This window comes from Malaya genurostris, chromosome 2, assembly GCF_030247185.1.
Source record: "Malaya genurostris strain Urasoe2022 chromosome 2, Malgen_1.1, whole genome shotgun sequence".
Lineage (NCBI taxonomy): Eukaryota > Metazoa > Arthropoda > Insecta > Diptera > Culicidae > Malaya > Malaya genurostris.
Genome location: NC_080571.1, coordinates 15,777,694 through 15,801,546, shown reverse-complemented (window position 1 = coordinate 15,801,546; position 23,853 = coordinate 15,777,694). Strand labels below are relative to the sequence as shown.

At 39.4% G+C, this 23,853-nt stretch overlaps 2 protein-coding genes across 8 annotated transcripts in view; one reads left to right on the top strand and one right to left on the bottom strand.

The window, feature by feature from the left end:
* The window catches only part of LOC131433161 (G protein-activated inward rectifier potassium channel 3), a 307,064-nt gene that overhangs the window by 146,984 nt on the left and 136,227 nt on the right, over positions 1–23,853 (top strand). The window contains exon 3 of one of the 7 annotated variants that reach the window (XM_058600013.1): positions 19,260–19,306. The exons of the other annotated variants lie outside the window; for them this stretch is intronic. Within the exon in view, the coding sequence (XP_058455996.1) occupies positions 19,260–19,306 (47 nt within the window). The remainder of the gene's footprint in view (positions 1–19,259; positions 19,307–23,853) is intronic. 7 annotated transcript variants of the gene reach the window in all.
* LOC131433162 (serine/threonine-protein phosphatase 2B catalytic subunit 3-like) overlaps positions 1–23,853 on the bottom strand; it is a 199,892-nt gene that overhangs the window by 105,063 nt on the left and 70,976 nt on the right. Inside the window, exon 3 of the mRNA XM_058600015.1 lies at positions 5,369–5,440. The gene's annotated coding sequence lies outside the window, so the exon portion shown is untranslated. The remainder of the gene's footprint in view (positions 1–5,368; positions 5,441–23,853) is intronic.

Here is a 23,853-nt window from a genome sequence, read left to right as displayed (position 1 = left end):
CGGTTTCCGATTTACAGGGTGGTGAACGTTATAAATTTAAATTCGTCGGATGAATCATGTTGCTAGACAGGTGCGAAATATTCAGAACTGCTCTAAAAACTTTTTAATTGGGAAGTTTTGTTAATGGAGGTATTTGGAATCGTTTTAAGTAATGTTTCACCAATTTTCAAACGCCTTCTGTGGAGTTATTGTAAAATAATTCAGAGCAACAAATACTTTGTGTTGCCAGCATTTTGCTTTGCGTCTACATCGTTGATAGTGTCATTGTCATAACTGTGTCAATGTTTTGTCGTGATATTCGGTTTGTTTTTTTTTTTAAACAATGCGTTCCAGCTTCCAACTTAGCTTGGTATTGGGAGTACAAATTAGTTCGATTCGTTTTCAAAAGATGGCTCTGACTGTTATGAATATTGAACAGCAACAGCTGATGTCAAATAATTTCACGCGTTTAAACATCTGCCATTAATATTCAGCTCATATTGCTTCGGTCTTTCACAAAAAAACAACCTTGTTTTTCATTGTGTTAATTATGAGCAATTTTCTGTTAACTAAGTAGAATTTGTGGGAAGTTTGAGTTTTCTGTTTGAATTGAAGGGAAGTGCATCAAATGCTCGTAGATGTTTATGGTGCCAATGCTCCAACTGATAAATCATGCAAAAAATTGTTTCGGTTTTTCAAGAATTGAGATTTTCAGTTTTGAAAACCAAAAAAACTCGAAGACCAACAGTTGGAGGCATTATTCGATGAAGATCCGAGTGAAACGCAAGACGAGCTTGCAGAATCATTGGAAGTACATTACTCAACAAGTAATTTCTGTACGATTAAAATCTATCGGAATGATTCAAAAACAAGGCAGTTAGGTGCCTTAAGAACTGAAACCGAGAGACATTGCAAGACGACTTTTCACTTGAGAGCGGCTTAAAGGTTTTTTTTTTACATCGAATTGTTACTGGGGTTGAAAAATGGATATTATATGACAATCGCAGAAGAAAGAATACTACGTAATACCGGGTTAATTGTTGCCATCGACCTGAACATCAACACCAAAACCGAATACTCATGGTTCGAAGGTCATTTTGTGCATCTGGTGGGATCAAAAGGGCTACAGCCAGGCGATACTATATCGGGCGATCGGTGTAGCCTACAATTGATGCGTTTGAGCCGTGCATTACGAGAGTAATGTCCGGAATACAAGCAAAGGCATGATAAAGTTATTCTCCCGCATGACAACACTCGGCCTCATGTGGAACATTTTGCCGCACCCGTCATATTCTGCTGACATTGCTCCTTCTGATTACTGCTTGTTGCGGTATACAGTGGGAAAAAATCTATGAAAATCCGTAAAGAATTCTGTAACTCATGAACTAATTGAGATAGGTCAATAAACTAAAGCGTTTCTTATGTAAAAATGTCCAAGAAATTCAATGGAATGGTTTACAATGGCCGCACGAATTGCAATCGTGCTCGTTTTACCCCAAATGTACAGCAGTTTTGTGGTTTCCTATAACATTCGCTCTGTAACTTGAAAAGAAGTCGAGTGCGGTATTTTGGAATAGCCTACTTTCATGTAAAAAAGTCTGGAGAATCGATCAGAAGAGCCCACATTGGCCGCACGAAACGGTTTGGTGGCTATTTTACCCCAATTCCTCCATTTCATGAGATCCTTACTGTAAATCGTCCTTAAATCTTGGTAAAACTTCTTGCAAGTTTGCTAAATCTAGTTTATCTTTTGTAAAAAAGTCTGGAGAATCGAATGGAAGAAGCTACACTGGTCGCACGAAACGTTTTGATGACTATTTTACCCCATTTCCTTCATTTTATGGTATTTAATTGTAAATCGGTCTTGAATCATGGTAAAACTTATTGGAAGTTTACTAAATCTAGCTTATCTTATAGAAAAAAGTCTGTAGAAGCGAATGGAAGAGTGTAGACTGGCCGCACGGAACGTTTTGGTGGCTATTTTACCCCATTTCCTCCAATATGTGAAATTTTCATCTAAATTACCCTTAAGTCTTAAGCGAACTACGTTGAAAGCATACGAAAACTATCTTATATTATGTAAAAAAAATCTGGAGAATCGAATGGAAGAACCTACACTGGCCGCACGAAATGTTCTGGTGACTATTTTACCCCAATTCCTCTATTTCATGATATCTTATTGTAAATCGTCCTTAAATCTCGGTAAAACTTGTTGGAAGTTTACTAAATCTAGCTTATCTTATGTAAAAAAAGTCTGTAAAATCGAATGCCAGAACTTATACTGGCCGCACGAAACGTTTTGATGACTATTTCACCGAGATTTAAGGACGATTTACAATAAGATACCATAAAGTTGAGAAAATGGGGTAAAATTGTCACCAGATCGTTTCGTGCGGCCAGTATAAGTTCTGGCATTCGATTTTACAGACTTTTTTTACATAAGATAAGCTAGATTTAGTAAACTTCCAACAAGTTTTACCGAGATTTAAGGACGATTTACAATAAGATATCATGAAATAGAGGAATTGGGGTAAAATAGTCACCAGAACATTTCGTGCGGCCAGTGTAGGTTCTTCCATTCGATTCTCCAGATTTTTTTACATAATATAAGATAGTTTTCGTATGCTTTCAACGTAGTTCGCTTAAGACTTAAGGGTAATTTAGATGAAAATTTCACATATTGGAGGAAATGGGGTAAAATAGCCACCAAAACGTTCCGTGCGGCCAGTCTACACTCTTCCATTCGATTCTCCAGACATTTTTACATAAAATCAAGTTATTTCAGTAGATTTCTTTTCAAGTTACAGAACAAATACTACTGAAAACCCTAAAACTGCTGGGCATTTGGGGTAAAACGCGCCGGATGGCGATTCGTGCGGCCAATTAAAACCATTCCATTGAATTTCTTGGATTTTTTTACATATGAAACACTCTTGTTTGTTGCCTTTTTGCATGGTTTCCGGTTTCTTTGCGGGTTTCCTGGGTTTTTTTTTCCACTGTGCATTGGTTTGCTTCTTTTGCAGAAACCGAAAATTTTCTTCAATCTTGGATCACCTCAAAAGACGAGACATTTTCTCGAGATGGAATTTGAAAATAATTCGGATTCGAATTAATTTGTACTTCCAATATCATTATGTAAAACTGATGCAACAATGCATATGGTTTTACTGAAAGTCGTTTCATCGACCCTTTTTAATCTTTATCGTTTGTGTGGTAAAGTGACAAGAAGATTTATTTTGGTTTGCTTTCCTACATTGAGACCAGCTCCCGACACGGGATATCGCAATTTTTTGAAGTAAGTTGAGATTCGTTGAAGTGTCATCAGAAGGCTCCATAAAACTACAATCATTAAAAAAAAAGGCGGGTGGGTAATGTCAGAGACATAACTGGATGTCGAGAATACGAAAACAAATGACATGTTCCTTAACACTTCCGAATATCAATTAGTTGATCAATTGTATGAATTATGTAAGCATTCCCCTTTTTCACATTTTTCGCAAAAACAAAGAAAGCTTCACTTGATCTCGATTACTGTGAATTTCACACAGCGAAAAGTGCACAAATCTAATCAAACAGTTCTAGATTTCCACTAAACTGAGGATTTTTATCACCGTTGGCCTCTTTTCGTTGTTTTTTCACCAATGCAAACGACTAGCAGCTGTGACGTAATCGCTCTTGTCGGAAGCGAAACTAGCTTTGCAAACGACACACAATACATCTGCTCGCAGTGGCGATAGAATCCAAACTGATCCCATTTTTGTTAAGAGGTTTCTTTTTACAGGATTTCGTTTGTATTTTTTTCCACTAATGGGCGGTCCTAACGGCTATAAAAATAGCATCATTTTAAGGCGGACCTTTCAACTCAAAGCGGTTCTGTGGTCAGTGTCATCTCAGGTGTACTTTCCCAATATCGTCGGTGTTGCTCAATTGACAGAGCAGTTCCACGGTCTGGAAAATGAGTGCAGCTACTGATATTGTACAAGTATAAGTAAATTGATATAATTAAAATCAAATTAAGTAATAATTTCACGATTATCGAAATTAGCAAACATGAAATTCCCGAAAAAAAAACTCCACCTGACAACAAGACAAAATTGACATGACAATGAACGTCATCGAGTCAGCCAAGATCGGGAGCAAATCGGAACAGCACTTTCTTGACAACTAGCAATCCTACGATGGGGCCTGTAGCATGCTTGAGTTAATGCCAACAAAAGCCAGCTCTTCAATTTCGAGATCGCACGGTTCTTCGGTTCACACGGCAACATCGAGGGAAAACCGCTTCCAGTGTTGTTCCGTTCCGCCATTTCCTTTCCACTTCGTTCCACCCGGTGCTGTACAGTTTTGACAGATGACTCCGGTTAGGACGAACGAATTCTTTTCTCCCGTGCATGGCTCCTGGTGGCAGTGGCAGTGGCAGCATTTTATCGACCGGGTTAAAGGAGTAGAGTAAACTTTTCTCATTTTGTTATTCTTAACTTTTGGCTTGTGGGTCGAAAAAGGTTAACGAACAGTTTCGGTGGAGATGTCAATATTTCATATTCGCTCACTTTACAGTGGAATGGAAACACAAAAGAACACATTCTCAGTTGTAGCATTCCTTCCGTTCGGTTAATGGAGTGGTGAAACAGCAATTCAATGAAGTATTAAAAAGTCGGTATCATTTCGGATGGGTCGCATCTTATATCATTGGATTTATTACGTTTAATCAGACTGGAGAGTAGGAAAACTTTCGTAAGGACATGGTTCTGGACATTAGAAGCAAAAAGTTTCTCAAACCAGTAATTAAATAAGGGTCGGACCGATCGAACACTTCCCGTTCCCGATCTGCAGCAGAACGCTTCGATAGCCAGTCAACCCCTCGTCGAATCAAAGTAGGCGCGGCTTTCCCTGAGTGAGAGATAACAATCAACATTTCCCGACGCTTCGCTGCGATTAATCGATTTTCGCTTCGCTTGAACTGTGGCTTTCGGGGTTTTGCTGCTGGCTTTCGGATTTCACCTTGTATCGATTACAATTGGGGGTTCAAGGATTGGGAAGAGAAATAAACTGGTTTTAATTAAAGCGTTTTAAGAATGGTTTGTGGGCGCGCGATGGTCGGGGTCGAGGTGGACCGAGCCGACGACGAGCCAAAGTTTGGCTAAAGTTTCAATTACATTAGCGAAGGTCGAACCGGACGAACAAGACCGGCCCCCAGCCAAAGTTGGAATGCGAGATGTTTGCCGGGGGGAGATGAAGGGATTGGTTTGGTTTCACGGTTGCAGGAAGTTGAACATGTTTATCTCGTTTGTTAGACAAAAGATTGCTGGACCGCATACTAAATAGCTTAGTACGATGCCCGTTGGGCTTTTCTACGGTGACTTTTAAGAACAACAGGAACAATACTTACTTGAACATCACTAGCACCAGGACATTTTATCCGGAGATGATGTCTTCTATCGAATTTGTTGTTGGTTTAGTCCTGTAAGTAGATGATAAAATGTTCAATTAGTTCCTCTCGAATCAAAATTAGTCGGAAGGTTTAAAATAAACTGTATTATAATTCGATGAGTTGAGACCACCAGCTCAACCTACCGGAAAACCCTCCGAAAGTACCACACATGCAATTAATCAAATAGATTCCTTATTAAACGTCAGTTGGTCAATCGAACACGGTTAGAATTTCCCACGTGACCAGCGCTGATTGGCGGTGGCTTTGGTGGTGGTGGCAAATGTTGCCGAAAGGTGGCAGTGATGACAGTAGGCTTGAAGACAAGCAGCAGTTCATTAGCGGACCCGTGTTTCGTGGTTTCTATTTTCCAGTCGAATTGAAATCGCTCGGATTGCTTTGATCAATTGTTACGCGGTGTATTTGACTAGGGGTGTGTGGGAGCTGATATTACATTGTTGCTATTATTGCAACTAGTTAAATTATAACAACCAACGTTATTTAATGTTCCAAATCCCACCGCTCTAGTTTATTATTCCGAAGTCATGTGTCATAATTGAACCCTAAAATAAACCGTTCATTCGTTGAAATAAACCTCAAAAAGTTTATTTTAAATTTGCAAAATGATTTTCATCCAGTTGAGAACCAGACACAACAAAAAAATGTAGAGTTCAATGACTCTCAAAGTTGTGAGTACTGCCCACTAGTGGGCGTGATTTTATCACACGATTCGAATGGATAATTGATATGGGTGGATTATTGATTCGATAATTGCATGCTATGGCAGTAGATTGGATGCTCAAATCAGCACACTTGACATCATCTAATGAAATTTCTATTTAGTCTGATTGTAGCATTCAAATTGGATCGATAAAGTTTGATACCAAATAATTAAGGGACTTATAAGTGTTAAAATAGAAAATTTTAAATTAAAAAAAAAACAGATGTTCCTTTTGTTGGTCATCGATTAATCTGTTTTCTAGCATCGAAAATCTCTAGTTCCTTTTCCGAGTGATAAAACAAATAAAATAATATACCTTCAAGCGTCTTTACCGTGCAAACGATAGGACAAAAATTGCTCAATATTAAGATTTCGCATGTAAGGCTAAAAATGGAACGACAAAGACTGTACTAAATGTGCTTTTCTGATTCAATTTATGATTCGTAGGTTCTATTGCCGCCTTTCAAGTATGTTTTTGACACGTTTTACTTGTTTTCTAGAGATTTTAACCTTAAGGTTATTCGCCTCTTCGGGCCAGAGAACGTTTTCCTGACCCTATGTGCGGGGTTTGTCATCGAACCCAGATGGGCAGCGCGAAAGGCACCAAAAAGACAACAAAAAGACTACAAAGAGACACTAAAACGGCAACAAAAAGAAAACAAAAGGGCCACAAAATGTCAACAAAAAGGCTTCAAAAAGGTACTAAAAAATGCACAAAAAAAAACACACAAAAGGCTCCAAGTAGATACCACAAGGCACAAAAGAGGGAGCAAAAAAGGTAACAAATAAGGCACAAAAAGACACCAAAAAGCTTTAATAAGACTTAGTGGTAACCTGAGACGCATAAAAAAGGCATCAGAAAGGCAACGAAAAGGAAACAAAAAGGCACTAAAAAGCAACAAAGAAGCACGAAAAAGGCATCGAAAGGCATACAAAAGGAATAAAAAAAAACAGGCCAAAAAGGCATCAGAAATACATTTAAAAGCACCAAAAAGGCAACAAAAAAGGGCATCAAAAGGGTACTAATGTGGCATCAAAAATGCATAAAAAAGCTACAAATAGGCAACAAAAAGTAAATTAAAAATGCAACAAAAAGGTACCAAAAAGACACCTAAAAGGCATCAATAATGCAACAATAAGGCAACAAAAAGGCACCAAACAGGTTCCAAAAAGGCACCATAAATTTAACAAAAAGACATTGAAAAGGCACTATAAAGGCCTTAAAAATGTATAGCAACGGTATCGAAAAGGTAACAGAAAGGCAACAAAAAGGTACTAAAAGAGCACTAGAAACGAATCAAACAGCATAAAAAATGTAGGCTCCATAAAGGTAACAGAATGGCAACCAAAAGGCATCAAAAAGGTACCAAAAAGGCACTTAACAGGAAACAAGGTATAAAGAAGGTACAAAAACAGGTAACAAAGAGGCATCAAAAAGGCAACAAAAAAGATAACTGAAAGGTAATAAAAGACATTTAAACGACATCATGAATGCTCTAAAATAGCGCCAAAACAGCATCAAAAAAGCATCAAAGAGGTATCAAAAAGCACAGATAAAAATATTTTGTGATTTTACATTTATTTTCATGCACATATTTGGAGCAGGCAATTTAATGGAAATTCACATTACAAAACGAAGCGGTTTGCAAATATACAGTCTTGTTCAATGAAAAACTAAATGTAATTTTACATCAATCATGGTTTTAAATCAGATTTTCGTTTCAACTGATGTCTATTTCATAGTACTATCGGTTTACATGTCGTGTAAGTTTCATCTTTTCTTTCTGTGAGGTTATAAAAAGGCATCTAAGAATGCAACAAGAAAGCTAAAAAAAAGTATCAAACAGGCAACCAAAAGGTATCAAAATGGTATTAAAGGACATGAAAAGGCAACAAAAAGGGAACAAAAAAGGGAAAAAAGGAATTGATACGGTAACTGAAAAGCATCGAAAAGGCATCAAAAAGGTTTAAAAAAGGCATCACAAAATGAACAAAACGGTATCAAAAAATCAACCAAAAGGCATTAAAACGGAACCAAAAAGGCAACAAAAAAAGTATCAAACCGAAAAAGGCATCGACAAGACGCAAAAGGCTTCAAAAAGACACCAAAAAGGAACCGAAAAGGCACAACAAAGTAACGAATCAAAAAAGGCATCAAAACGACACCAGAAAGGTACTGAGACGGCATTAAAATGGCATCTAAAAGGTAACAAACAGACAACAAAAAGTTACTAAACGCTAAAAGTTACACAGTTAAAGAATCAAAAAGCCGTCAAAAGGGCACCAGAAAGACAACAAAATGGCATCAAAAAGGTACTAAAAGAGCACTAGAAAGGAATCAATAGGCATCAGAAATGTAGGCTTCGAAACGGCACTAAGAAGGCTCCATAAAGCTAACAAAATGGCAACCAAAAGGCATCAAAAAGGTACCAAAAAGGCACTAAAAGGAAACAAAATAGGCATGAAAAAGGTACAAAAACAGGATCCAGTAACAAAGAGGCATCAAAAAGGCAACAAAAAAGAGAACTGAAAGGTAATAAAATGGCACCAAGCAAAGTCAAAGTCTTGGTATTACATTCCTTTCGTGGAATTTGGCTTTTCTGTTTCAACAGATTTCGCAATCGATTCATAGCGTACAGAATCATTGCATAGTTAGTGCTACAATACTACTGACACTAAGAATCCTTCCAGGTCGAGGCTCGAACATACGACAACTGGCTTGTGAGACCAGTGTCCTATGCATTGAACCGCCAACCCGGGCGTATAAAATAATAATGGCACCAAAAATCACCATAAAGGCACTAAAAAGTGAAACAAGGCACTTAAACGACATCATAAATGCTCTAAAATGGTGTCGAAACGGTATCTAAAAATGCAACAAGAAAGTTAAAAATAGCATCAAGCAGGCACCAAAAAGGTACAAAAAGGTAAAACGACCCATAATGGTAACAAAATGGCAACAAAAAGGCACCAAAACGGTACCAAAAAGACAACAAAAATGCACTAAAAAGACATGAAAAAGGCAACAAAAAGCGAACAAAAATGGGGAAAGAGGAACCTACGCGATAACTCAAAAACATCGCAAAGGCATCAAAAAAGGTTTAGAAAAGGCACCATAGAGTTAAAAGAATGGAAATAAAAAGGTAACAAAAAGGCAACAAAAGGCACCAAAAAGCCACTAAAATATATCAAAATAGCAGGCAACAAAAAATGCGCCGATACGGTAACTAAAAAGCATCGAAAAGGCCTCAAAAAGGCTTCCAAAAGGTACCAAAATGGAACAAGGAGCCGAAAAGACACAAAAAGCCATAAAAAAAGCACAAAAAAGAACATAATAGGCACAAAAAAGGGAACATGAAAGGCAAACAAAAAGACACCAAACCAAAAAAGGCACCTAAGGAACCGAAAAGGCACAAAAAGGTATCAAAAAAGCACCAATAAGGCATCAAAAGGGGACTAAAAAGACATAACAATGGCAACAAAAAGGAAACAAAAAAAGACCGTACCTAAAAATAATTCAAAAGGCATCGAAAAGACACAAAAGACGTCAGTTAGACACAAACATGGAACCGGAAAGGCGGCAAAAAGACACCGTCAACGAGCCTAATAAACACAAAAAGTAATCAAAACGGCATCGAAAAAGCACATAATAAAATAGGCAACTAAACGGTACCAAAAAAAACGAAAAAGCACAAAAAGACACAAAAAAGCATCAAAAAGCAAAAAGACGCAAAAAAGCATCAAATGGAAAAAAAGGAACATGGCAGGCAACTTAAAAGGCACCAAAACGCCACCAAAAAGGCATTTAAAAAGTAACAAAAAGCCATCAAAAAGACCCCAAAAAGGTACCAAAAGATATCGAAAAGGCATAGAAAAGGATACAAAAAGGCATCGAAAAAAGCAACAAAAAGACTCAATAAAGGGCACTAAAAAAGCTTTAAAAAGAGACCACTGAGTTACTGGAAACGCATGAAAAAGGTACCAGAAAGGCAACAAACAGGCACTAAAAAGCAACAAAGAGGCACAAAAAAGGCATCGAAAAGACACCAAAAAGGCATACAAAAAAAAAAATAAAAAAAGGGAACAGAAAAGACATCCAGAAGCACCAAAAAAGTGTCGAAAAAACAAAGAGGCGTAAAAAACGAAAAACAAATTGGCATAAAAAGGCGCAAAAACAGGCATTAAAAAGTATGCAAAAGAGCATCAAAAAGTAACAAAGAGTTCTGGAGTCATAAGGCATAAAAAAGGCAACAAAAAAGGGCATCAAAAAGGCACTAAAGAGGCATCTAAAATGCATCAAAAAAGCTCCAAACAGACAACAAAAAGTCATTAGAAAATGCAACGGAAAGGCTAAAAAAAGCACCAAACAAGCCCAAACAGGCACCGAAAAGGTACCAAAAATGCACTACAAAGGCACCAAAAAGACATCGATAATGCAACAATAAGGCAACAAAAAAAGCTCCAAAAAGGCACTATAAAAGCCTCAAAAAAGTATTGGAAAGGCTTCGAAAAAGCATAAAAAAATAAGGGCAAAAAGGCATCTGAAAATGCAACAAAACGACTCAATAAAGTGCATCAAAAAGATTTCAAAAAGGCACCAAGGAGGTACCAAAAAGGCACTAGAAAGGCAACAAAAAAGGTGGGACTAAAAAGACCTCAAAAATACGAGGAAAAGGAACCAAAAGACACTTAAAAACACAAACAGAAAACAAAATCGGTATCGGGTATCGGAAATGCACCAAAAAGGCAGAAAACTCGACAAAAAAGACAACGAAAGAGACAATAAAAACCTGTTTTAATCCACCTAGTGGTGTAATGATGCATTTCTCATGTATAATACGGTGGTATTCTATTCAAAATTTTTCTCTTCGATTTTTGAAAGAAACCAAAAGATTGTTTGTGCATTTACTAGTATAACATACAGAATGAAACAGTGCTTTGCTCGCGTAGGTCATCCTTAAGAATACGAAATGGGTTCACTATTATATGCACTTCCGGCACCGGAACCCGAGAACCGGGGTATAATCGAAGTCGATTCGTGCGGCCAAAAACTAACATGGCGTACAAACTCTACTAGTTTCGCGATATAATACCATAAAAAGTATAGATAGAATACGGCCAGACAAGCTCAGGGTCTTGTTTACCAGCTCAAAACAGGCTAATGAGCTTGTTCAAAAGGATCCTTTTACGCTGGAGTACCGCGTCTACGTGCCAGCTCGTGAAGTCGAAATCGACGGTGTGGTCACCGATTCGAGTTTGACTTGCGAGGATATTCTTAAGTACGGGGCGGGTTGTTTTAAAGACCCCTCACTTAAGAATGTCAAGATACTGGATTGCAAGCGATTGCATTCAGTATCGATCGCCGGGGATGGAACAAAGTCTTATCCCCAATCAGACTCTTATCGTGTGACCTTCTCCGGCTCGGCATTGCCCAACTACATCCTCTTGGACCGGGTTCGTTTGCCTGTTCGTTTATTTGTACCCCGGATAATGAATTGTACCAATTGCAAACAACTGGGGCATACAGCTACCCATTGCAGCAATAAGCCACGTTGTGCTAACTGTGGGGAAGCTCATGCGGACGGCTCTTGCGGTAAGGATGCTGAAAAGTGTCTCTACTGTAAGGAGGGTCCGCATGACCTCTCTGACTGTCCCGCTTACAAACTGCGAGGAGATCGGATGAAGCGTTCTTTGAAGGAACACTCCAAGCGTTCCTTTGCCGAGATGGTTAAGAGTGCCACCCCTCCTAAACAGGCAACGAATCCATATGCCTGCTTGTCAACTGACGAGAGCGATTCTGACGACCCTTTGGAAGGTCCATTTTCAGCGGTCCCTCATAGCTGTAGGAAAAGAATGAATAAATCTTCTCATAAGCTACCTAGTAAGGGTTCGAAGGTGTCTTCCGAAGGGCTTCGAAAAGTTACAGCTAACGGGAATCGGGAAAAATCACCGAAGCAAAAAGCTCCTGGTCTCGGAAAACTCAATTCCGAGATGGAATTCCCACCGCTTCCAGGGACTAAAAAATCCCCAAGCGTCCCTGAAAATCCACCAGAGAACCAACTAGGTGCTGGACTTATAAAGTTCTCTGATGTTGTGGACTGGATTTTTACAACTTTCAATATTTCAGACCCTCTTAGAAGCATTTTAATTGCTTTCATGCCAACAGTAAAAACATATTTGAAGCAGTTGACTGCAAATTGGCCCCTTCTTTCAGCGATTGTATCTTTCGATGGCTGAATCATCCACCGAGGTCACGGATCTAATCACTGTTTTACAGTGGAATTGCAGAAGTATTATCCCAAAAATAGATTCATTTAAATTTCTAGTAAACAATCTGAAATGTGACGCATTTGCATTGTGCGAAACTTGGCTAACTTCTGAAATACCCTTAAACTTTCACGATTTTAACATTATTCGTCTGGATCGAGATAATCCCTATGGAGGAGTACTTTTGGGGATCAAAAAGTGCTATTCTTTCTATCGCATTAACCTCCCCTCGATACCAGGTATTGAAGTTGTCCCATGTCATGTTACAATCAAAGGTAAGGACCTTTGAATTGCTTCCATCTACATTCCCCCAAGAGCCTCGGTTGGGCATCGGTGGCTCAGTGATATCGTAGAGCTCCTTCCTGCACCGACGTTGGTTTTAGGAGACTTTAACTCACACGGTACGGGATGGGGCTGTCTTCACGATGATAACAGATCAACTATGATCCATGATATCTGCGACAACTTCGATATGACAATCTTGAATACGGGAGAAATGACACGGATTTCTGCACCACCAGCAAGACCAAGTGCGCTGGATTTATCCCTTTGCTCGACATCGCTACGGTTGGATTGCACGTGGGAGGTATTTCCTGATCCCCACGGTAGCGATCATCTACCGATCGTAATATCAATAACCAGCGGCTCAAAACCATCGAAGACAATCAATGTTTCGTATGACCTCACACGAAATATTGATTGGAATAGCTATGCGACCTCGATATTTGAGAAACTTGAAAGAACTCAACAACTTCCTCCGGAGGAAGAGTACACGTTTTTGGCTGGCTTGATTCTCGACACCGCGACTCAAGCTCAGACGAAACGTGTACCCGGCGCGAAAACTAACATCCGTCCTCCCAACCCGTGGTGGGGCAAAGAGTGCACAAATTTAAACGCGGAGAGAGCCTCCGCGTATAAAATATTCAGAAAAAATGGAACACCTGATAATCACCGGAATTACTAAGAACTTAATTAGAGCCAAGAAACGCGGTTACTGGCGTCGGTTTATAGACGGCTTAACGAAAGAAACATCTATGAGTACTCTTTGGAACACAGCCCGACGAATGCGCAATCATAACACCACGAATGAAAGCGAGGAATATTCCAACCGCTGGATATTCGATTTCTCAAAAAAAGTATGCCCAGACTCTGTTCTGGAACAGAAGATCACCCGCGCCGCGACACCAAATACAAACGAAACACCGTTTTCGATGGTAGAGCTCTCACTTGCACTCTTGTCATGTAACAATAAAGCCCCGGGATTAGACAGAATAAAATTCAACTTGTTGAAAAATCTGCCAGACCCCGCCAAAAGGCGCTTGTTGAGTTTATTCAATAAGTTCCTTGAGGACAACATTGTTCCACATGACTGGAGACAAGTGAAAGTGATCGCCATTCAAAAACCAGGAAAATCAGCCTCCGATCACAATTCGTATCGGCCGATTGCTATGCTTTCCTGTATCCGGAAATTGTTCGAAAAAATGATTCTCTTCCGTCTAGACAATTGGGTCGAAACTAATGGCTTACTTTCAGATACACAATTTGGTTTCCGCTGGGGTAAAGGAACGAACGATTGTCTTGCGTTGCTCTCAACAGAAATTCAAATGGCATTTGCTCGTAAGGAACAAATGGCGTCAGTTTTCCTAGACATTAAGGGGGCTTTTGACTCAGTTTCTACAAATATCCTATCTGAGAAGCTGCATCAGCATGGTCTTTCGCCAGTTTTGAACAACTTTTTACATAATCTATTGTCTGAGAAACACATGTATTTCGCGCATGGTGATTTGTCGACAATACGATTCAGTTACATGGGTCTTCCTCAGGGCTCATGCTTAAGCCCCCTTTTATACAATTTTTACGTAAGTAATATCGATGAATGTATCAACACATCTTGCACGCTAAGACAACTTGCCGACGATAGCGTTGTGTCTATTATAGGACCCAAAGCTGGCGATCTGCAAGGGCCGTTACAAGATACTCTTGTCAACTTATCCACATGGGCTCTTCAAATGGGTATCGAATTCTCTACGGAGAAAACTGAGCTGGTTGTATTTTCGAGAAAGCGAGAACCAGCACAATTACAGCTTCAACTAGGGGGTGAAACCATAGCTCAGGTCTTCACATTTAAATATCTCGGGGTCTGGTTCGACTCCAAAGGCACCTGGGGATGTCACATTAGGTATCTGAAAAGAAAATGCCAACAAAGAATCAACTTTCTTCGTACAATAACCGGGTCGTGGTGGGGTGCCCATCCAGGAGACCTGATCAGGCTGTATCAAACAACGATATTGTCCGTGATGGAATACGGATGCTTTTGCTTCCGATCCGCGGCGAACACTCATTTCATCATGCTGGAAAGAATTCAGTATCGTTGTTTGCGTATTGCCTTGGGTTGCATGCAATCGACTCATACGATGAGCCTCGAAGTGCTGGCGGGTGTTCTCCCATTGAAAAACCGGTTCTGGGATCTCTCATATCGTTTGCTCATTCGATGCGACATTTTGAATCCTCTGGTAATTGAAAATTTCGAAAGGTTAGTTGAGCTTAATTCTCAAACCCGTTTTATGTCCTTGTATTTTGATTACATGGCTCAGAATATTAATCCTTCTTCGTTTGTTTCCAACCGTGCTCATTTCTTGGATACTTCTGATTCCACTGTGTTTTTCGACACATCCATGAGAGAAGAAATTCGTGGAATTCCGGCTCACGTGCGCCCTCAAGTGGCCCCAAATATTTTTTATAATAAATTTAGAACAGTCAACTGTGAAAAGGTGTTTTACACTGACGGATCAAACATTAACAAGTCCACAGGCTTCGGCATCTGCAATCAAAACATCACCGCTTCTTACAAACTCAGTGATCCGGCTTCAGTTTACGTCGCAGAATTAGCTGCTATTCAGTACACCCTCGAGATCATTGAAACCTTGCCCAAAGACCATTACTTCATTGTCACGGACAGTCTAAGCTCAATAGAAGCTCTCCGGGCAATGAAGCCAGGAAAGTATCCCCCATATTTCCTGGGGAAAATACGGGAACATTTGAGTACTTTATCTGAACGGTCTTATTTAATATCGTTAGTCTGGGTCCCTTCGCATTGTTCCATTCCGGGCAATGAAAAGGCAGACTCATTGGCTAAAGTGGGCGCATTAGAAGGTGATATTTATGAAAGACCAATCTGCTTCAATGAATTTTTCAGTATCTCTCGCCAGAAAACTCTCGAAAGTTGGCAAACTTCATGGAGCAATGACGAACTGGGACGATGGCTACACTCCATTATCCCTAAGGCATCGACGAAACCTTGGTTCAAGGGGATAAACGTGAGTCGTGATTTCATTCGCGTTATGTCACGGCTCATGTCAAATCACTATACATTCAACGCACATCTCCGGCGTATCGGGATCGTGGAGAGCGGGCTCTGCACCTGTGGCGACGGTTATCAGGACATCGAGCATGTCGTGTGGTCGTGCGTAGAGTATCGCGACGCCAGGTCGAAGCTACTGGAATCCCTCAGGGCCCGAGGTAGACCGCCTGAAGTTCCGGTTCGGGATGTGTTGGCGAGTCGGGATAGTTCATATATGCTTCTCATATACCAGTTTCTCAAACACATTAATATACAAGTGTAATCTGTTACATCTGGCTTAGAAAGTTCCTCCTATTTAACGACGTTGTTTCAACTGTGGCTAAGAATTATTTCTCAACTGCAGGTTCGACACTAACTTCCGCCGATTATCCCGATTCCTCATCTGCCCACCATCTTCATCGGAACTAACAAGATCTTTTTGCTGTCACTAACCTTCGCTTCCCCCCTCCTCGTCTCTTCACCATCTCGATGTCAACTAATTAGATCTCTGTCGTTTTAGTCATTTCATTCCCATATCCCCTTTTTACTCCGTTTTCCGCAATATTTACTTCGCTATATTTTTTTTTCATTTTCTTCTGTAACAACACCATCATCGCCCACGGAAACTTATCAACAGCATGCGGGCCACCCGCCGGGTATTCGTAACCTGGGGGTGTTTCCCGCGGACCCACACGGACCGAAGAATGCGGCCAACATGAATATTCACCAACGCCATATGGAAGACTCTCATGAAATATTCAATTCACCGGCCGATCACCACATGAAGGCTGGATCTGCCAAAGTCAACCACTGCGACCCAAATATGACATTACTTAATGATACAACCCTAGTTTTAAGTTAGTCGTAAATTTTAAATTAGTAAAAGCCCTTGGCATCTTAGAGCTTAAGCAGTGTGCCTTAAACATTATATTCTTGAATAAAAAAAAAAAAAACTACTAGTGTTTATTCAAATTTTGAAGATTTTGTGCAATTTTGCCATCGCACTCTAAATGACGATTTAAAGGTCAGACACCAGCAAAGCACCAGAATGGCAACAAAAAGGCACAAATCAGGTAACAAAATAAGCATCATGAAGGTCTCAAATGGTATGGCATTAAAAAGGTAACATAAAGGCACTAAAAAGAAACCAAGAAGGCATCAAAATGGTAAAGAAAAGGTAAAAAAAAACACATAAGAGACAACAAGTGAAAACCGGCAAAAGACAAACGTCATAGGCCCTATTATCATTAAAATATTAATATAGTTATTGAAATCGATTGCAGTTGTATGACGAGGAATCACCAAAATAGTTTGTCGACTCAATTTTTAACGGATAAAACAAAATGACAATGATTAAGTTCGAGGTTGCTGTCTCATGCGGCTACAGCATCTGAGCTGAAGAACTGCGTCACATTTTAATGAACAAAACTTGTTTAGTGTTATAAGAAGCCACAAAGTTTCGCTCGCGCTCGTTCTAGAGCCGGTGTTCTCCCACGCTTGCAAACATACGTCGTTTCTTTTCTGCTTTCCACATTTGAGTTAGTGCAAAAAAAAAGAAAATATGAACAATAAAAACCATACGCAGCTGGCAGCGAAGCTTCTTTCCATCTTCTTGGAAAATTAGATTCATCTTTAAGCAACTTCCATCGCCTCCCGAGCGTACATCGAAAGTGGAAAGTTTACCCCCTCCGGCAATGGCAGGAGCAACTTTTTGCTTAGTTCTCGCTTCTTTCCGATTGCAACACTACTGGTACCAGATTGTTTGGTTGGATAATCCGAGCCAGTTATGCTCGGGTCGGTAAAGGGATAACGGGGGGAACTAATTTGAGAAGAAAAAAAAAATGTCTGCTGAGTAGCGGAAGACAAATGTGAAGTACGAGCAGGTTTATTACGACTGCCTCAACGATATTGCGACGGAATGACAGGAGCACAAGAAATTATATTATACGTATTATACGACTACTTGAACCAAGGCTTGCTATGGTAGACTTACGGTTTGATTATATTTTTCTCTCAGAGAACTAGAAGACATACGTTATGCATCTGGTGTGTATTTTTTTCCCATTTTCTCCTATTACTGTTTATTGAGCAAACCGAAAAACATTCAAGTTTAATTGAGTTTTCTATCGAAAATTGTGGTTGAATGTGCACCGTAGAGATCGTCAGAACCGAGGTTTAAAGTCTTCTTATCTCAAAAAAAAAAAAACGGTAAGCTTTTCATGAACTGTTTTCAAAAAGATTGAGAAGACTTCTATCTGCTTCTATCTGTAATAAACTCTGCGTAAAACATCAAACATTTCACTCGAAGCGTTGAACCTGACGATACACATTCTTTGAAAGCTCGGACACAAACACACGCACACAGTCCATCCACACCGCAAAAAAAAACGTTTCTATGGTTTCATTTCATTTTCCGCACAATTCCCGAAAAACAACATCCCGCTCAGTAGGCTTTGATTAACAACAGCTCGTCATATCGCTTTGACTGAATCCCAGCCAACTGCCAACAACCGAACCAACTTCCGCCCGTTGTCAAGCGCGACTTTTTTGGCTGGCTGTCGGAGCAGAAAAACAGAAATCATCGATCCCAAAATGTTGGGTCCGCTTTGGGTCGTCTTGTCCTGAAGCATTCGCGTAGGAATGGCGGGCAACCCTAGAGAAAAAAGAAGGCCGAGCTTTTCTGCCGAATGTGTCGCCATCGCCATGTCGCCGACAGACAAAATTCCTCCTAACCTCGAACTCTAAACTCCGGTAGCTGGCGTCGTCGCCGCCGCCGGGAGTGGGCGTTCTCTCGTGTTCCATTTCGTGTAAGTGAAGTGAGTGAAGAGTACCGTGCAAAGTTGTTGGGAATAATTTGTCGGTGTATAAATATTCAAATTAAATGGGCAAAATTTTCGCTCAGAGCATGCACACTTGATGATAAGGATCTTTCGGGCTCGGGAGAAGGAAAGAAAAAAAAAGGAAGCTTTATGAGGCCAAAGTCAGCCAACACTCGGTTGGAGCATGAAGAACTGAAAGCATTTAAAAGCCTGACGAAAAGTTTTCCTTTGCTTTTCCGCACTCCGCTCCGGCAGTCCGACAACGCGACGAACAGGACGACGGGGGTTTTCTGCTCTGGGTAGAGTTGGCCGGTTCGCCCGTGAAGGTCAAATACTTTTCTATTCCTATTTGCTGCCGACGCTACACAGTAAACTGAGTGCCTTCCTTTTTTCCTTCAGTTTTTTTTTTGGTTATCATCAAGGGAAAAAAACATCGTTCCGGCAGTAACGTGAAATAGGTCATCCGATTCGTTGGCGGGGATGGTAGGTTATTTTTTTTTTATTGTGGGCACGATTAATCCTATCCTTTTGAGAACCTGTGATCCACCCTCATCTGGGTAAATAAGCCGTAGGAGGACGGCAGGAGGTCTTGATAGTGGGGCCCGCCGGTTGTCATAGCTGTAAAGTGATTTGATCCTATAGTGAAAGTATTCCGCTAAGATTCGTTAAGTTAATATACCTTTCTTTTTCGTTTTGTCGTTTCAGGTGAGCAAACTGAAATTCAAACTCAAACTTTTATTGGAACTCAATAAGTAAGTAGGAAAAGATCATTTGAACCCGTAATTGGAACATTGTAATATTTATATTCGACATTAAATAGGTCCGTTACTTTTACAAAGAAGTAAAGTATTTTTAGGGGGTTTGTTTTTCAATAGAGATTACTATATTATCTGAAAGTTGTCGTGACAATGTAAAGTGACGTCTCTAAGAGGTGTATCGAAAATAAGCTATCCACACACATTTGTGTTGTACGCATGTATTTGTGATGGGTTTTTATGCTCAGATCACAGCATGCTGTGCGTTTGGCTGTCAGCATTCGTTTGTTTACTTGTTTTGTTTGTGCGGTTGAAATTCTGGCGTTTTCAAAATGTCGCGTATTGAAAAGGAAGTGAAAATTAAGGTTCTGGACACATAGCTAAGTGAGAAGGGTATTATTACTATGCGAAAATTGGCGAGACGGTTTGGAATTTATCATGTTAAAAGCGGAGTTAATAAGTTTAGGGAACACCATTCTTTGGATGAGCTACCAGGAAGATGCAGAAAATCCGGTTTTCCAACCCGAAACTGGACCAGAAAGTGGTATCTCTAATCATGAAGATCAAATCAATGTCAATACGTGATTTGGCAAAAAAAAGCAGGAACGAGTGTCGGAATGATCCAGTATATCAAGAGGCGGAATCACCTGAAGACCTACAAGAACTAGAAAATCTCGAAACAAAGTGTAGAATAGAAGAAGCAAGCAGCAACAAGAGCTGCAAATTGTATTCGCGTATTTTGCAGTGTCCTGATGCATGCGTTTTGATGGACGATGAGACTTATGTAAAGGAGGACTCTAAAACCCCTCCCATGTCCACAATACTTTACTGTCGTCGTTAGGGAGGATGTGAGCGATGCGGACAGGTCGATTTAAGTAGAGAAATTCGGTCAAATGGTACTGGTATGGCAAGCAATATGTTCTTGTGGTTTGAAGTCAACCATTTTTTACACTACCGGAACTATAAATGCAGAAATCTATCGATTTGAGTGTCTGCAGAAGAGATTGCTGCCTTTATATAAGAAGCATAGTACACCTCCACTGTTTTGGGCGGATTTAGCGTCGGCTCACTATGCCAAAACCACTCTCAACTGGCTTGCGGAAAAGGATATACATTTCGTTGAGAAAAATATCAATCCACCAAATTGCCCTCAGCTTCGACCCGTCGAATGTTACTGGGCAATCGTATAGCGGGTCTTTGAGAAGTTCAGGAGTGCAAAAAAAATTTGGCTTAATCGTTCAAGAAATGCGATGCAACACTTGTCCAGCCACTTTTTTTCGCAAAACCTAAGAGTGCATTGTAGAACAAGTTTTCTATGTACTGAATAGATATTCCTACAATATAAATGTTTTAATTTCATCTGCGAGCTATGTATTTTCGGGTAGTTCATGTCAATGTAATATCACTCAGAATAAAAATCTGAAAATGATTTTGGAGCGTCCTCCCTGGTTTAGTACGTATGAGTTACGAAGACTCACAAGTATAGAGCCATTAGATGTAATGTCACATAATATTATAAGCAAATTCCGACAAAAATCGATGCAATCTTCAATTGAATCGATTCGCTCTCTGTATTAGTTAGTAAGTTAGTATATAAGTTCCTTTTCCCCATTACACAATACAAGTAGGTTTAGAATTTCCCCTTCACAAAAATCACAGAATTGCGTAAGCAAATGATGTCTTCATGGTAATAACTAAATAATGTATATAATAGGGCTGAAAAGTCACCACTTGATGCTGAACAATCAATTTGAATCTTAATAATTTAATTTTAACTCATATTCCAATAAATAGTTATTAAAAAAACAGACATTTTCTGCTACAGGTACTTTGCAGGGATTGTGTCATTGCTCAGTTGCACGAGTGACACCTCATTGAAATATTTCATTTTTCGCTTAGGGTGTATGTCATTGCTCAGTTGTAGCGTTTCATTACTTCTTTGTGGTGCGTGTCTTTGCTGCGTGTCATTGCTATACTGCCAGCACGATAAATCAAAAATGACAGTTTAGTTAAAACAACAATCGATTAGTTGTACTAAATTTTAACCAAACGAATTCAAAAAAACAACTAAAATTTTAGTTGTTTTACGATCACTTACTTCTTTGTGCAGGATCATTAGCCCGCTAATATTTATTAAACCTAAATGAAACTCTTTGCCCTTCTAATATAGAAAGGTTATGCAATCACTGTGAAAACTGACTTTTGAACCGAGGTCCGGAGGGCCGAGTGTCATATACCATTCGACTCAGTTCGTCGAGTACGCAAAATGTGTGTGTGTATGTGCGTATGTGTGTATGTTACGTTTTTTTGCACTAACTTTTCTCGGAGATGGCTGAACCGATTTTCACAAACTTAGATTCTCGTGGTCACATACAAAATTCCTAAATATTATTTGGATCCGACTTCCGGTTCCGGAGTTATGGGGTAAAATGTACAAAAAAAGGAAAATATGTGTTCTAACTTTTCTCATAGATGGCGTGACCGATATTCACAAACTTAGGTTCAAATGAAAGGTCCTGATGATAGTATGGTTGATGTGAGAAAGGCATCATTACACCACTAGGTGGATTAAAACAGGTTTTTATTTCTTATTTCGGGTGGAGCCGTTTTTTTTATACGGATCTACGAATGAATCATTTAAAATCTACGATTTTTCCATTATTTCTTCAAAACTCCAAATTGTGAATTTTCTAGATATTTGTGGAACATAATTCAATAATGTCCAATATTATCCCGTTCCCACACTTGAATTTTCGTCCCGAATCTCGGCAAAACTTTACAGAGAATTAAACAGCCAAGCTGTTTGACCTCAGCAAAAAGTGGCATCACTGCTCCATTACTATTTAATAAACAGGTGTGGCCTAGAGCAGTGTTGGTGATTGCCGAAAATTTGACAGAAGCTGCTATATTGCTATCTATATTGTATACAACATTTTCAATTCGGTAGAAGATGCTTACAAGAACTCGAGTCTCTCAATGCATGAACCGCGAGAGAATTTTTCTACATTCCTTCGCTCCACTTCATACTCTGAGTATTTCACGGCCCTTAAAAAATTACAGTCTGATAATGATCGTTGCTGTGTGGAATTTCCCAAGAGAGAATCGCAAGTTGACAATTCGACCGTCCCACGACAAAAGGACCTAACTGCAACTTACAGTTTCTCTTTGTTTATGTTTTCTTTCACGATTTACCGAACTGATTTTATATTTGATGATATACTCTTCGCAAAACTTTCAAGGTCAAACTACAAGCTTTCGATTTGTATTGAAAACTTTAGAGAATTTGCAATAGTTTCTCCGTAATAATCAAAAGAGAAAGTAAACAAAGAGAGGCTCTCATTTGCAGTTAGGCCCTTTTGTCGTGGGACTATCGAATTATCGCAGAAAATCGAATCGATGATTCAACTTGATGATTCTCATACTAGGTTGCAATATTTCAAAACCCTTGTGCACGGAGAACCCGCAGATCACAAAATAACATTATTTCAATTGTTGTTTCACGCCTTGGTTGTTTCAACTAAAATGTTGTTGATTTAACTAACATATCTGTTGATTTTGACATAACCATTCAGGTAACCGAAATTGTTGTATTCAAATGCTGTCACTTGGCGAAGAACGAAGACAGCAAAAGGCAGAACAAAAAACCTCTTCATTTCACCAGAAGCGTTTCATATTGAAAATTTTCAATGGTAAATGAACGTCATTTATGTTAGTTACGTAGTGGTCGTTTTATGTAAGTGAAAGTATGCAGAAGGATATAACAGTTAATTGTAAAACAAGTTTTCCATGTGGTAAATAAATATTCCTACAGTCTAAATGTTTTAATTTTATCTGAGAGTAATGTATTCTAGGACAGTTCATGTCAATGTTATTAAAACCGTGATTGTGTTTTTTTCTTGAAAGTTTTTATTTCTGCTATTTATTTATCAGTCTTTTGCAGTCTGTTTTTTGCCGAATACAGATAATCTGTTAAATTGATGGAGGTTTCGTTTCTAAATTGCACTGCACTGAAAAAGTCATAAATGAAACGAGAATTATCTGAAGATAAACAAAAACCAAGGGGAACGTGCCATTTGAGCCAATTTGTTCTGATGTCGTAAACTTCTTTACGTTCGGCTCTTTTTCAATGAAGACTCTGTGCTCAAAACTACACAAATCGATAGTCATTATCAGTAGGCAACTAAACAAACCGATTCCGGCTATCCTGGTTCCCGGTATCCGGTTCCGGAACCACCGGAAATTATGGTCATATATACCAAAATGGATTTCACTCACTTTTCTCAGCGATTGTTTGACCAAAAATTACTGCATATTTTCGGATACAACAAGCATTTCAATCGTCATTTAGAGTGCGATGGTAAAATCATATGAAAACTTCAAAATTTGAATAAAAACTAGTAGAGTTTGTACGTCATGTTAGTTGGTGGCCGTACGAACCGACTTCGATTATACCGGTTCTCGGGTTCCGGTGCCGGAAGTGCATATAATAGTGAACCCACTTCGTTTTCTTAAGGATGACCTACGCGAGCAAAGCACTGTTTCAT